The following is a 14,106-nucleotide window of genomic DNA, read 5'->3' on the forward strand; positions in this document are numbered from 1 at the left end:
TGTGGAGAGTCGCTGCCACTCAGTGTAGGTAATGCTAAGCTCAATAGACCAAAGCTCTGCCTTGGTAGAAATCAGCTTCCTATGTATGTACCTATAACAACTCCCAAATGTTACTAGAAATGCCTTAATACTCTCTCATTTCAGTTTACATCCCTGTGTGGAGCTTCAGTTTGTAATGTAATTTCTTCTACAGTTTGATAGGACTAGATGTCCCTTGAAGTCTCTGCAGCTTTCAATGTATCAGCATTAAGTCAGCCTTGCAATCAACAACTTGGTTGGCACCTGAAGGCGACCAGGAATTCCATGCATCTGTGCGAATGGGCTGAGCCAGGAGCAACAAATCTCTCCTTTCCTCTGCCATCAGTGCACTTGATTTCCATGTTGGCTGAGGAGGAAGAGGTGGTGGCCAAGGACCATTGGGTATGAGGACCATTGGGTATGCTAGGGCAGAAGGCAGGGAGACCGTAGGGAGAGCCAGTGGCAAGGACAGGCAGAGTCAACTAATTTTGTCTCCATCCTCTTCCCTGTTCAGGGCGTGACTGAGACTAAGGTGGAAGGTGGCTGGCAGTGCCACCCCCTGGACCGGATTTAAGAAAGCAGGTAGGCAATCTGCTGGCTGAGGACAGATTGCATTGGGTGGGGTGGTACCCCATTTGCCCTAACAGAGAGGGCTCCACTAGGACAGGAAGCTTATTCTGCAGTCAAGATCCTCTTCTATCAGCCTGTTTGGTGGAAGGCTTTTTATTTTTATTATAAATTTTTATTATTTTTTTCAAAAAATAGAAATAAAGCAAAGAACAATACATAACACTGTAAACACACTTATATACATATTTTCCAAAACAAAAACTAATAAAAATAAAAAGAAAGAAAATAAAAAATTAAAAATATAAAGAAAAAAGACGAAAGAAAAGAAACAATACTTTTCATAACCTGGAATATTACCAAATTCTTGCTTCAAATACTGCAATATATAAATCTTATTAAAATATTATAAAAGACTTCCACCGTATTCACCACACTTCTCTTGGTGGAAGGCTTTTTAAAGAGCCTGCTAAGAGGCTTGAATCCTGCGTTTCCATGCTGACTCCCACTAACTTTATGTGCGCTTATTTACAAGGCTGTATGCAATAGGCTTGGAATTACTTCCATCTAGTAGCCGATGATGTGATACACAGATATCCCCATAAGTTTTTGTAATAAAGCAGAAATGCTATTTGCCCAATTTTACTACATTAAGGACTTCGAAAAGCTAATATCTAAAGGTGGGCTTTAACTATTGTAAACAAATAAAAACATGATGGAATAAAAAGACATTAACTTTAACAACATGTTTGGAACACGGTCCATCTGAGAGCCATGAAGAGTGAATGAAATGTTTTTAATGAGTTGCAGAGGTAATAGATTCCCGTTTCAAAATAGTCCATTGGCTCGGATTGATGAGTACTTGTGACTAATGATGGCATCTGTCAACAGGCTGGCTGCTCTGGAGCTATCAAAACTAAGGTTACCACATTTTTTTCAATGAATCCGAGGACATTTTTCAACTTCCTACTAAATAGATGGATTTTGTCAGGGGACTGATTTGTAAATCCAGGGACTGTCCCCGGGAAACGGGGACGTCCGGTAACCTTAATCAAAACCTTTCGATCTTTTTAGTGTTTAGGTTGCCTACTCTATACTCACAAAAATCAGCTGCTGTGTCTTGAACAAACACTGATTTGTTACTCCATGTTGCACGGGTTGGCAAAATGAACCAGTTGGCTTTGCCACTGGTTGGCAGGAAAAAAAAACTGTACACAATTCCAATCAAGGTATAAACACCACAAGTGACAACCCCATGCGAGCATGTGTATTTGGGATTTTTAGAAACATATAAATAGAAAAGTGGTATGCATCCTTAAGTCTGGCAGTTGTTGATTCAGATTTAATCGCAAAACTGTTTCTCTGTTGCATCTTCAGTACCAGTATCACAAAGGGAAGGGCCACAGTTCAGTGGTAGAGGATCTGCTTTGCAATCCCTGGCATCCCCCCGGTAGAGCTGAGAGAGGATCCTGTCTGAAACCCTGGAGAGCTGCTGCCAGTCAGTGTAGACAATACTGAACTAGATGGACCAGTGGTCTGACTCAGCACAAGGCAGCTTCCATTGATTCCCGTGAAGTCCCCCCTCCCCTTCACAGAGCTACAGTAAGGTAGGGGGGATCAGTAAAGGTAAAGGGACCCCTGACCATTAGGTCCAGTCGTGACCGACTCTGGGGTTGCAGCGCTCATCTCACTTTATTGGCCGAGGGAGCCGGCGTACAGCTTCCAGGTCATGTGACCAGCATGACTAAGCTGCTTCTGGCAAACCAGAGCAGCACATGGAAATGCCGTTTACCTTCCTGCTGGAGCAGTACCTATTTATCTACTTGCACTTCGTGCTTTCGAACTGCTAGGTTGGCAGGAGCAGGGACCGAGCAACAGGAACTCACCCCGTCACGGGGATTCGAACTGCCGACCTTCTGATCAGCAAGTCCTAGGCTCTGTGGTTTAACCCACAGCGCCACCCACGTCCCCTAAGGGAGGGGGGATTAGCTGAATGCAAAAACCGACCTTAGCAGTCTAAATAAGTCAGCATGGGTGTGATCATGTCTCATTCAGCATTTTTTAAGCCTTGCTAATTTCTATGCAATAAGTTTAGCATGGGGTTAAGACTCAGAAGTCTGGCTCAAGTGCACCCCATCATTTTAATGCTGGGTTTGAAGAACAAACATGGGGTGCACGGAATTGTTCAAACTTCGTAAGTATATGGACAACTCTGCTCAGTGCCAAATGCTTTGAGACCTCTCTCTGTTGTTTTCCTCTCTGTGGCTGAACACAGTATAAACAGTCCTTCCACTGCTCCTAACATTTGGCTGCTCTCTGTAACCACCTATTTTTCCTGTGTGGAAGAGTTAACCGTAATGCTGGATCCAATCCTACCCTGGCTTGTAACAGTTTGCATTCAAACTGCTCTCTGTAGCTACTGGAGTTTCTCCCAGGTTTAGGCTTGAACAGAGCCTACATACATATGAGAGAAAGGTGGACTTGCTTGACTGAGTATATAATAGTCTGCTTTATATGTAACCCATCACATGAATTTTCCAGACACCAAGTTAGCCCATTTGTTCAAATTAAAACATACGTTATCTGCAAATATACAAAAACAGCCAAACAATAACTACAGTTAAACAGCTATTGCTGTCACCTCTCTCCAGAATGCTCTTAAACTTGATTTAATTTCCTTGAACTACTTCGGGCACAGCAGATAAGTAGGGCTGTGTTCTCATCTGGAAACAGCTGTGTGCGTTGCTATGGCTACCCAAGCAAAAAAAAAGTTCACAAAACTGATAACAAACTCATACAAGTTTTACAGAAGAAGAACTCTGCAAAGCTAGTCAAAACAAAGCACGAGACTTGAGGCAGGATATAGCATACCTCTGATACTTAAGTGTGGCTCCAATTGCCAAAACATTGCCCAAGACTATTCTGTGTATATTAAACAGCAAGCTAAAATGTACGTGATTGCATTCATTTTACTGGCCAGCTTTTACAGCTAAAAATGAAAAATGAAACAAAATGAACTCCCAAGTTTCCTTTGCCTTTCATCCTCATCCCCATCTTTAAATAAAAAGTATGCAGACCTCCAACACATCTAAATTCCAGCAGGGGTGGCCAAAATTCAGTCCTAAAAGTGCACGTATAGCAATGAATCTCTAACGTCCTGCACCTCAAATTCTGTACAGGTTCAAAGTGGGTCACCCCTTCATCAACATCACAGTTGTTATTAAAACCTCACACACATACCGAACCACACAATACTGTGGAAACAATGACACAACCATTGCTGTGTCCTAAGTACACCAGTGCCTTGTTCCACGTAAGAGAAAGTGTTGCCATCTTCTTCCTGACAATAGGAAATGAAGCTGCGAGAAGGAGCTATAATGATAGATAACAAATGCTGCACCTGTTGAATTTCTGCCTCTCGGGCAGCTGATTAAAAGCACAGAAGCTTCATCAGAGAGGGAAACGGCAGCCTGACTGTGAGGCGAAAGAGGGAAACTTGGTTGCTTAGCAATCATGGAACAGGCCTTTGAGCTAAGAAGCAATATAGAAGTAAGGATAACGTCCACGCATTGCAAAAACGAGAATATAACAAAAGGATCTTATGGGAGTAAGGAACACAGACTGCACCTCCTCATTGGCCTCTACTAAGATTTTAAATGATTGCTCTGTGTGGATTCACCAGAGGGTTATAGTGTCAGAGTAGGTAAGGACATGCTATCCTGGAACTGCAATAAGAGGAAGTACAAATAACACAAATTTATTTCTTCCCCTGCTTTGTTTTAACATACAAAGCTGCCCTGAATCCTGTTGGTAATAAGGAGCTATTTCCTCACTCCATCACCTGCCACAGTTTCATTTGCCTTCTTTAATCAGATTTTCTTTTAAAAAGTCTTCCAGAAACATATTGTTCCTTCATCTTAATTCATCACACTCGGCAAACAATAAAAAAACCCAGAAGCTTAACTCATACTGACTCATTCAGAAGCTTAACTCATACACAACACATCAAAGTCCGATCTTTTCTAATGGGGGGGGGGTGGATATGGAAATCCCACCTACCTCTTTCACACTGAGGTCCAGTAAAGCCATAAGTGCAGGCACATCTGTTTGGGGCGACACATCTCCCTCCATTAAGGCACCCACTTTCGCAGACAGCTGTAAGTGAAATGAGCAACAGAGTTACTTGGACGCTCCCATGTTTCCATGACGGGCAACTGTTTGTGGCTTTATCCAGGCATGTAGCTTGTCTCGCTCCCGACAAACCACACACTGTAACCAAGGTTTGGTCCTGGGTTTACAGCTCATGGCCTGTTTGGAGAAGACAAACTATGAGCCTGGGTTCAGGCAACAGCATAGCTTGGCTCAAAGCACCCTAGCAGCAGCAGACCCAAGAGAGAAGTTCAGGGGCTGTGAATCTTCTCTCTGGAGGCCTTCACACTTTCACACTAACCCATAGTTTGGCTTGGTGTTACATGAAAACCAGCTCTGTGATTTCAAGTGTGTTTTGATAACTGTTTGATCGTTGTATTGTATTTTGGCTATTTTGCTAACTACTCTCCTCCAGGAGGAAGCATAGTCTCAAAACCACAAATAAAATAAAATAATAATGGAAATATTAAGGTTTAGAGTAGAAGCACCCAACCAGCTGTATAAGAAATTACTATTTGGGTCTTTGTCCTCAAGCAGTACCTACAGCTGGGTCCAAGCAATAGTAGCTCTGTACCAGGGTGAAAGAGGTCACCTGTCTGAAAGAGCTATAAAAGGTAAAGGTAAAGGGACTCCTGACCATTAGGTCCAGTTGTGGCCGACTCTGGGGTTGCAGCACTCATCTCGCTTTATCGGCCGAGGGAGCTGGCGTACAGCTTCCAGGTCATGTGGCTAGCATGACTAAGCCGCTTCTGGCAAACCAGAGCAGCGCACGGAAACGCCGTTTACCTTCCCGCCAGAGCGGTAGCTATTTTTCTACTTGCACTTTGACGTGCTTTTGAACTGCTAGGTTGGCAGGAGCAGGGACCGAGCAATGGAAGCTCACCCCACTGCGGGGATTCAAACTGCTGACCTTCTGATCGGCAAGTCCTAGGCTTTGTGGCTTAACCCACAGTGCCACCCGCGTCCCTTTATAAGGACATACCCTTACTTAAAAGACAAAAACTTTCTATTTCCCCCTTCTTTCTACAAAACCTCACACACATCTGCCCAACTGAATTACAGGCCTCTTTCTAAGAACATGATTTGCAGTTAAACACATTATTACAAATCCACATTGCTTGGCAAAACCACTTGTTGGAATATGGATGGCCTGGGACTCTGACAGTCTTACTCATTTTGACCAGCAAGCAAGCCTTTGCTGGTGAATGCCAAACTCTATGAACTACTTATCAAATGCAGTCATGTATTTCAAAACAGCCAAACATCAAGCTCAGCTATGTCTTTATTTGAAAAGCCAAAGATTTAGCATATGTAATCCAATTCCCCGATATGTCACAATTTCAACAGAGCAAGATATGGGCACAATCCAGCCATTTCTGTGCATGAAAAGGAGTTACTAATAAAATGCATTGTAAGTCTATCCTTTCCATCCTTTTGCCAGGTTTGCACCAATGCACCACAGTTCACAATCTAGTAATTTCTGGTCAACCAAGGCTCTCCTAGACCTCACTTACCTGCCTCTAGTGCCTGTTACTCCCCAAGCAAGACATATAACATTTGCTTCTGCTGGAAGCAGCATGGATGCATGTAAATTAGATGTGGGAAGACCTCATCTTACCTGGAAAGGCTGAGTGCATTTCAGTGTACCCAGTCATGCAGCAGTACAACCAGGATGAAGCCAGCATGGCGTGGGGGTGAACATTAGAATACATTCTGATAGGAGCCAACTTGCAGTCTGCTCCACATTTGCAAAGGGGCCAGACAGCACCCACAGTTGAAGTTCTAACTAATCAGATCCTACATGCATAAAACCTTTCAAGTCTTTGATAATTCTAAGAACACAAGAACTGTTTTAAGCAACGTGGTTGATGTGCTGTGAGTTACGTTGTTTTAATTGTGATGTGGAAAATGGAAACTAATAAAAACAAATTTTTTTAAGAATGCATAGAACTGCAACATCAGGCAATATCCAATTATTATGAATTTGTCTGGTGCTTACTTTAATTGTTCCAGTCAGAAAGAATTCTCCTGGCATCTATTGCAAAGTCACGTGCTAGCTTGAAAAATTCCACAGCAGTTAACCAGCAGCCCAGAATTTGTTGATTACAATGGATTTGTTAGTCTTCTTGTGGCTGAGCTCTACATTTTAATTAACCAGTGCAGAGTCAAATGTCAGATGAGAATTTTTAGCTCAAAACTGGGCCACTTCTCTCAGTTTCACAACAGAAGTCTCAACCAAAAGACCACTTCCCAGTGACTGCCATTGTCACCCTTTCCCTAAAGAAACCTGGAAGCAACACTGCATGATGACACAGTGCCACTGCCTGATTACGCGGCAGCTTCCAGTTGGTGGCTTCCAGTAAGATCTCTTCCTGCAACCACTGGTGCTGGCAAAGCCCCCATTTCACCCAAAATTTCTCCTCTGCCTCCAAAAGTCACTAAAATGCATCCCTCGTCGCTTAGCACACATAAGACAGCACCCCTAGCTAAATGTTAGATTACATTTACAGTGGTACTTCTGGTTGCGAACGGGATCCATTCCGGAGCCCCGTTCACAACCTGAGCAGAATGCAACCCACATCTGCACGTGCGTGGATCGCGATTCGCCACTTCTGCGCATGCGCGTGACATCATTTTGAACGTCTGCGCATGCACGAGTGGCGAAACCCGGAAGTAACCCTTTCCAGTACTTCCGGGTCGCCGCGGGACGCAACCTGAAAAGATTTAACCCGAAGCGTCTTTAACCCAAGGTAGGGCTGTACTTACGCTGCCCACAGTGTGTTCCTGTGTATCCTTTCTGACAGAGACAATGGTCATCACTGCATGTACCTCCATTCATACACCTGATGTTGCAATGTTGCACTGGAAAGGAAAGACAATTACTTAATTGTGTAGTCTAGAGAAGCTAAACAGCAGATGGCAACCATTTTAAATGTTTAATTCTGTGAAGCGCTGACCACAACCACCATCAAATAGAAATGCAGAATGCCTCATTGTATTTTGTGGCTTTTTGGTCGCCGTTAAGGGGCCTGGTAGAAATTTTTCCACTTGGCAAATTGGCACCAGCCATTTGGTTTTTTCGCCTACCTCGTAGCAAATCGTCACAACTTCCTCGGTTTGGTGGCTAGGCATTGGTAGGGGTATTGTTATGTAGATGAATGGGGGGGAGGAGCACCATCACCTCCCCCAGATAATGAAGGGTAGTCCGGTAAAGGATTCTGGGGGGCGTGGCCACGTCCGAAGCCTATGGAGGTCAGGGCCCAAGGCACGCCCCCAAGTGGTGACCCCTGGGGAGTGCCTAGTTGATGTGCACCCCTCCTGGTGTTAACCCTTCCCAGCCTTTCAGGCAGACAGACGGAAGCCGGATAGTCATTTAGGACCAATGCCTAAGCCAATACCGCTCATCACCTGTAACCAATAAAGTTGTGGCCAATTTTAGCCCATTAACCTTAATTATGGTGTATTGTGTCTTTATTTCTGCTGGGGGGAGGCAGGAACTCTCCGTGAAATGTGCAGCCAAGCTTTCTGAAATCAAAGGAGCACAGGAAGTATCAAGAAAGACCTTGAATACAGTGCTCTTCTGCCTTGGGACCACACTTATTGTTGGGCTACAACTCCCTTCATCCCAAGCAGACCTGGTGCAAAAAGAGCTTTTAAGTTCTCTGCCTTGGAAGGAGGGCAAGGCCCTCGCAACACGCCGGTTTGGGGCTGCCTCTGTGAGACCCCATGGGGCTGTTCCAGTTCCCATAAGCTCCTACAAAAGCATCCCTACTCATCTTCCAGAGCCAGCACATCAAGAATACCTTGCCTGGAAAGCAAGGTAGAAAGCTGGAAAGTTTTTTTGCGATGGTTTTTGGAAGGCTAAGGGTGCTCATGCAAGATCTCGTAGGAGCTCGGACAGACCTGCAAGATAGACCTGCAAGATCTTGTGAGAGCACCCCAGAGCTCTTGGCCTTGCCTCCAAGCAAGATGCAGAACTTAAAAGCTTTCGTTCCACTTTGCTTGCATTTAACTTGCAAAATTTCAACCAGCTGGTCTTCAGTTGTGTGTGGTTGAAATCACACAAGTTAAATGTGCATAAGATGTGATTGTTTGTTACATTTTAAAACATTGTGGCAGCAACTTTATACTCTGACTCTATGGAAAACTGTAGAAACAACTGGCTACTTTCAACTACTGTAATTGATGTTCAGAGTATACTTACTGAAATCAATGGACTTGATCAACTTAAATCCATTGATTTCAGTTGGTCTATTCTGAATATGACAGCTAGGACACCATCCAATGCTATTATTTTCCAACCAAAGTGAAAGGGCACAATTTAGAGGGGGAAATGAGCAATTGTATTTGCTGACTTCCATAGAGGAATCGCCCAGCTCTCTACCACTGAAATCATTGAGGTTTGGAGCCAAACTATATAGGACGCTAGATGTGTCTTTGCATGTAAAGGTTTTTCTGAAATTGCTGTCAGTGGAGGGATTCTCCCAACATAAATAGCAGCTTCGAAGGAGCTTTTTGGGGGGTGGGGCACAACCACAGCAAGTGAGGAAAGGGTTAAATTGCCTACCCACCTGTCTGCCTCAGTGGCATTAATTTGAGGCCCTCCCAGTGGCTGCTATTTAGGATTTAGGAAAACAAAACCTACATGCTAGATGCAAAGACTCATATAAGGTCACATCTAGTTCAAAAGGACTTAGATTCTGTGCAAGGCTTCTGCAAATCTGCAGCCCACTATAATTGATGGAGCCTTATTCACACCCTCCTAAGTAGGTCTGAAAAAGGTGGGCAGTGGTTTCAAAATGTATGGTCGGACTTTGCTTTATAAAACCTTAGGAAAACAGAAGGGATTAGAAAACACATAGGAAATGATATCATCTGTCAGGCGGAGTAGGAACTTAAACCACAAACTGATTTCAATTAGAGTAAAGCAAGCCAAAAGCTAGCTTCCATTCCCACATTTATTACCAAAGGCATTTAAATGCTTTGAGATAATAAGTTTAACGGTAGCTTAAGTGCAGAGCTGTTGTTGTTTTACCTTACTGTTTTCCCCAAGCTACAGGCTGATAATATTTCTTCATCTTAGTCTTATACGCAACTCTGCAAAGCGGGACTGCAGGTGAGAGGGTACCCGATTCTGCCTTAATTCATTTTCCAAAGGAAATTATTTCTCATGCAGTCTTAATTATCTGGCAGACTAGGAATGCAAATCATCGTTTTTATTGGAATTGTTTTTAAGGCCTGAGTGGGGCTGCATGGACTCACCAGTGTTGAAGCTTTTTACAGCTTTCCTTTTCTATTTTTTTACATTGTGGCGGTGGGAGGGAACCTAGGGTTCAAGGGTGAAATGTGCCCCCCCTCGGGCCTCTTTATCAGGTCCCTGGGACTCTGCCCAGGCCACACAAACCTCCCTCAGCCACGTCCCCTTTCCCTAAGCAACACCCCACCCAGCTTTGTTTCAAAGTCTCCTTGAGTGGTTTTGCTTCCTTCATTGCATTTCCAGGCCAGCTGTGGAGGAAGAAGTTCCTCTTCCTCCCTGGCCAGCATGGAAACCAGGAAGTCTGGAAGAGGAGTGACGGCAACCCTTCCTCTGCCAGCCCATTCACTCACCCACATGGAATTCCCTGAACCCACCTTCCTGGAATTCATGCCACCTTTGATGTTACATAGAAGGCTGCATGAACAGATCTAAACTAGGTCCAACAATCATAGATGTATCCAACAATGGTATGGATGATGACTGTTTATGTAACTAAAAGCAAAAGAGGGGGGGGAAGTAGGTGCAATGGAATTTATGCGAGTATTCTGCATTCACCCATCTGTACGGAAATTTGGGCAATTCTTCAGCAGCAATGCATTGTGTTTGATGTCAAAACTGCTTGCAACCCAATCCAATGCATGGCTATTCAGAAGTAAGTCGCATTGTTTTCAACAAGGCTTAAGTGTGTTTAGGATTGCGTCCTTAAATATCTAAAGGCAGCTGAGAGTACTCTATACCAGTGTTTCCCAACCTTGTGCCTCCAGCTGTTTTTGGACTACAATTCCCATCATCCCTTGCCACTGGTCTTGCTAGTCAGGGATGATGGGAGTTGTAGTTCAAAAACAGCTGGAGGCACAAGGTTGGGAAACACTGCTCTATACAGTGGTACCTTGGGTCTCAAATGCCTTGGTACTAAAACACCTTGGTTCCTAAATGCCAAAAACCCAGAAGTAAATGTTCTGGTTTGCGAATGTTTTTTTGGAAGCTGAACATCCGATGCGGCTGTCGCCTATTGTTTCCGGGGCGCCTGCAGCAATCAGAAGCCACGCCTAGGTTTTCGAACATTTCGGAAGTCAAACGGACTTCTGGAATGGATTAAGTCTGGCGCTTTTGTTTTTGCTATTTATTTTGCGTTTTTGTTTTTGAGGCTTTTTCGGTTAATTTGTTTTGTGACTGTATGGAACCCAGTTCAGCTACTGATTGATTGACTGTGTGACTATCATCAGTACAGGGAAGAATTTTTTTAAAATTTTTATCACCCACAATACTGTCTTATTTATTTTATAGTACAGTACATTGATTATTGCTTTCATTTTATGGATCAGTGTTCTCATTAGATAGTAAAATTCAAATTAAATTGCTCTTTTAGGGGTTGTTTTTAAATGTCTGGAATGGATTAATCATTTTGCATTACATTCTATGGGAAAGAGCACCTTGGTTTTGGAATGCTTTGGTTTTGGAACAGACTTCTGGAACGGATTAAGTTTGAGAACCAAGGTACCACTGTATTTGCAAATGAAAGCATTGATTGGTCAGAAAGAAAATGAATGTTCAGGTGTGTTCTTCCAATAAGATGGCTTCAGAAGGCTTTAAATGGAAAGTGGCTAAATTCACTGAAGGAAGGTCTATAAATAGGTAACGGCAGCTGCTAAATGGATCACTGGGGGGCAGAGGCAGTATACCTCTGAATACGAGCTGTTGGGAGGAACTACAGAGGTGAGTAGGTAAAAAGGTAAAGAACCCCTAGATGGTTAAGTCCAGTCAAAGGTGACTATGGGGTAGGGGCACTCATCTCACTTTCAGGCCAAGGGAGCCAGCGTTTGTCCACAGACAGCTTTTCGGGTCATGTGGCCAGCATGACTAAACTGCTTCTGGCACAACAGAACACTGGAAACCAGAGTGCACAGAAACGCTGTTTACCTTCCCACCAAAGCGGTACCTATTTATGTACTTGCACTGGTGCTTTCAAACTGCTAGGTTGGCAAGAGCTGGGACAGAGCAATGGGAGCTCACCCCATCGCAGGGATTCAAACCGCCAACCTATTGCCTTCATGTCCTGGTTGTGGTCTTCCTGGAAATGTTAATTAGCCACTGCTAAAAACAGGATGCTAGAATAGATGGACCTTTGGCCCGATCTAGCAGGGTTCTTCTAACTTTCAAGGGAGGGTGCCTCCACAATCTTTGAAAAACTTCAGGAAGAACCAAGTTGCCAGAAAACATCTGTGAGGTCTAAGGATAAATGCAGAGGAGGGTCCGGAATGTTTTAAGGCATCCAAAGCTGTCTTCGCCAGCCATGTCTCAGTGTTGAGATTCAAGGAAAGAACAGATGTGAAGTTTTAAGCAGCTTGGGCTGTTGCTTAGTTTAAGGAGGGGGGTAGTATTTCTACTACATTTTATTTATCAATGAATCACTGGAGAGGTCTGTGATTGAATAACAAAGTAGAAGAAATGCTTCATTCTGCCAGAAGCATTCATAAATGGGGCTGTTCTGACAATAACAAGAATGGAGCAAATGATATTTCAGAGGACTTGCGCTTACAAGTTTCAGTCTAGTCCAGTAGCTCTCAACCTGTGGGTCCCCAGATGTTGTTGGACTACAACTCCCATCATCCCTGAGCTCTGGCCTTGCTAGCTAGAGGTGATGGGAGTTGTAGTTCGACAACATCTGGGGACCCACAGGTTGAGAAAGGCTGGTCTAGTCGCTCTTGAGAAGAAAGCATTATCATGAACCCCCAAGGAGATGTCCTGGATAGGCTGGTCAGATCAAGAAGCTGAGTGGGAGGAGTTTGAGGGGCTGGAATCAGATGATCCCTAGGAAGGGCCTATTGGGCTGGGCCTCATCTGGTCTTCAGGAAGTTTCAGAGATGTCTGGGAAGGCAGGAGTCCAGGGGGCATGTCAGTCATTGGATCAATGTCTTAGTCATGCATAGCATCCGCTGTGCCTTCACCCATGTGATATGCAATAACAATGTAAGGCAGTAACATTGGACGGCTGAGCTCAGTGCAGTGTGGGAATAAAAAAGGCTAGGCAGGAGAAAAGTATATGAACTCTCCGCTCCAAGAGCTCACACGTTTGCACAGTCCCAGCAAGCAACAGTTTGGCTTACAGCATTGTGCAAACCATGCCAGTATTGCAGTTCATTACATCTTGAGAAATTTTTGGAATTGTGGTTTTATTCAAGGACACAGTGAGCTCTAATCTCAGCTTTCGTTGGAGAACTATCAAAACTAGTTGCCAAATTAAAAATGGAAAGAAAATGATGCTCGTACCCCAAAACAATTAAAGGGCTTTAAAGGGAACCTTGGTTTCCTGGTTTTCATTTTTGCCGGTGGATATCTCACAAAGGGTAGGAGCATTGCATAGGCCCATCTAATATGCCTTGCAAATGAATAAATGAAGAAAGCAAGTAGCCTACACAATGCTTGAAACAAAAGACACTGCCTTATAGTGAGTCAGATCATTGTTCCATTTTATTCAGGTTTTCCTTCACTGACTGACAGTGGCTCTTTGGGATTTCAGAAAGAGCTATCTCCCAGCTCTACCTAGAGATCCCAAGGATTGAACTAGAAACATTCTGCATGCAAAACAGGTGCTCTACCACTGAGCTATGGCCCTTCCCTTTCAAACTGTCAATCACTGCTAGTGTGAGGTCTGGTAATAGACACAACCCATGTTGCCTATAAATGGGGATGAGTTCTGCCCTGAATGATTCTGCTATTATTTTACTTGTTACAAATGTTGACCCTGATTTTTACTCCCTAATCTCATGCTATTTTATGAACCCACTAAAAATAATATAGGCCAATTCCAAAAGAGCAATGCCACTAGGAAGGAAGGAAGGAAGGAAGGAAGGAAGGAAGGAAGGAAGGAAGGAAGGAAGGGTAATTAATACCAAATATCTAAATGCCAGGTCATTTAACTCCCACAAAAAGCCATCCTTGTCTGCCTTCCCTGGTGGTTTCCCGCAAGGGCATTCACAGAAAAAGCAAGAAGGAAATATCTAGCAACTCTTGTTTGTCTCAATAATTTAGACTTCTGTTGCAAGCACGACCAATTTTTCAAAAAGCATATAGCGTCTGGCGAGCCAAATGCAATTGCCAATACTTGTATAGTA

At 43.8% G+C, this 14,106-nt stretch overlaps 1 protein-coding gene across 1 annotated transcript in view; it reads right to left on the bottom strand.

Annotated features, from left to right (window-relative positions):
• Nucleotides 1-14,106, bottom strand: part of FBN1 (fibrillin 1) — a 209,898-nt gene that overhangs the window by 164,905 nt on the left and 30,887 nt on the right. Inside the window, 2 exon segments of the mRNA XM_028705574.2 lie at nucleotides 4,645-4,740; nucleotides 7,501-7,596. Of these exon segments, the coding sequence (XP_028561407.2) occupies nucleotides 4,645-4,740; nucleotides 7,501-7,596 (192 nt within the window).

The sequence above is a fragment of the Podarcis muralis genome, chromosome 14, assembly GCF_964188315.1.
Source record: "Podarcis muralis chromosome 14, rPodMur119.hap1.1, whole genome shotgun sequence".
Lineage (NCBI taxonomy): Eukaryota > Metazoa > Chordata > Lepidosauria > Squamata > Lacertidae > Podarcis > Podarcis muralis.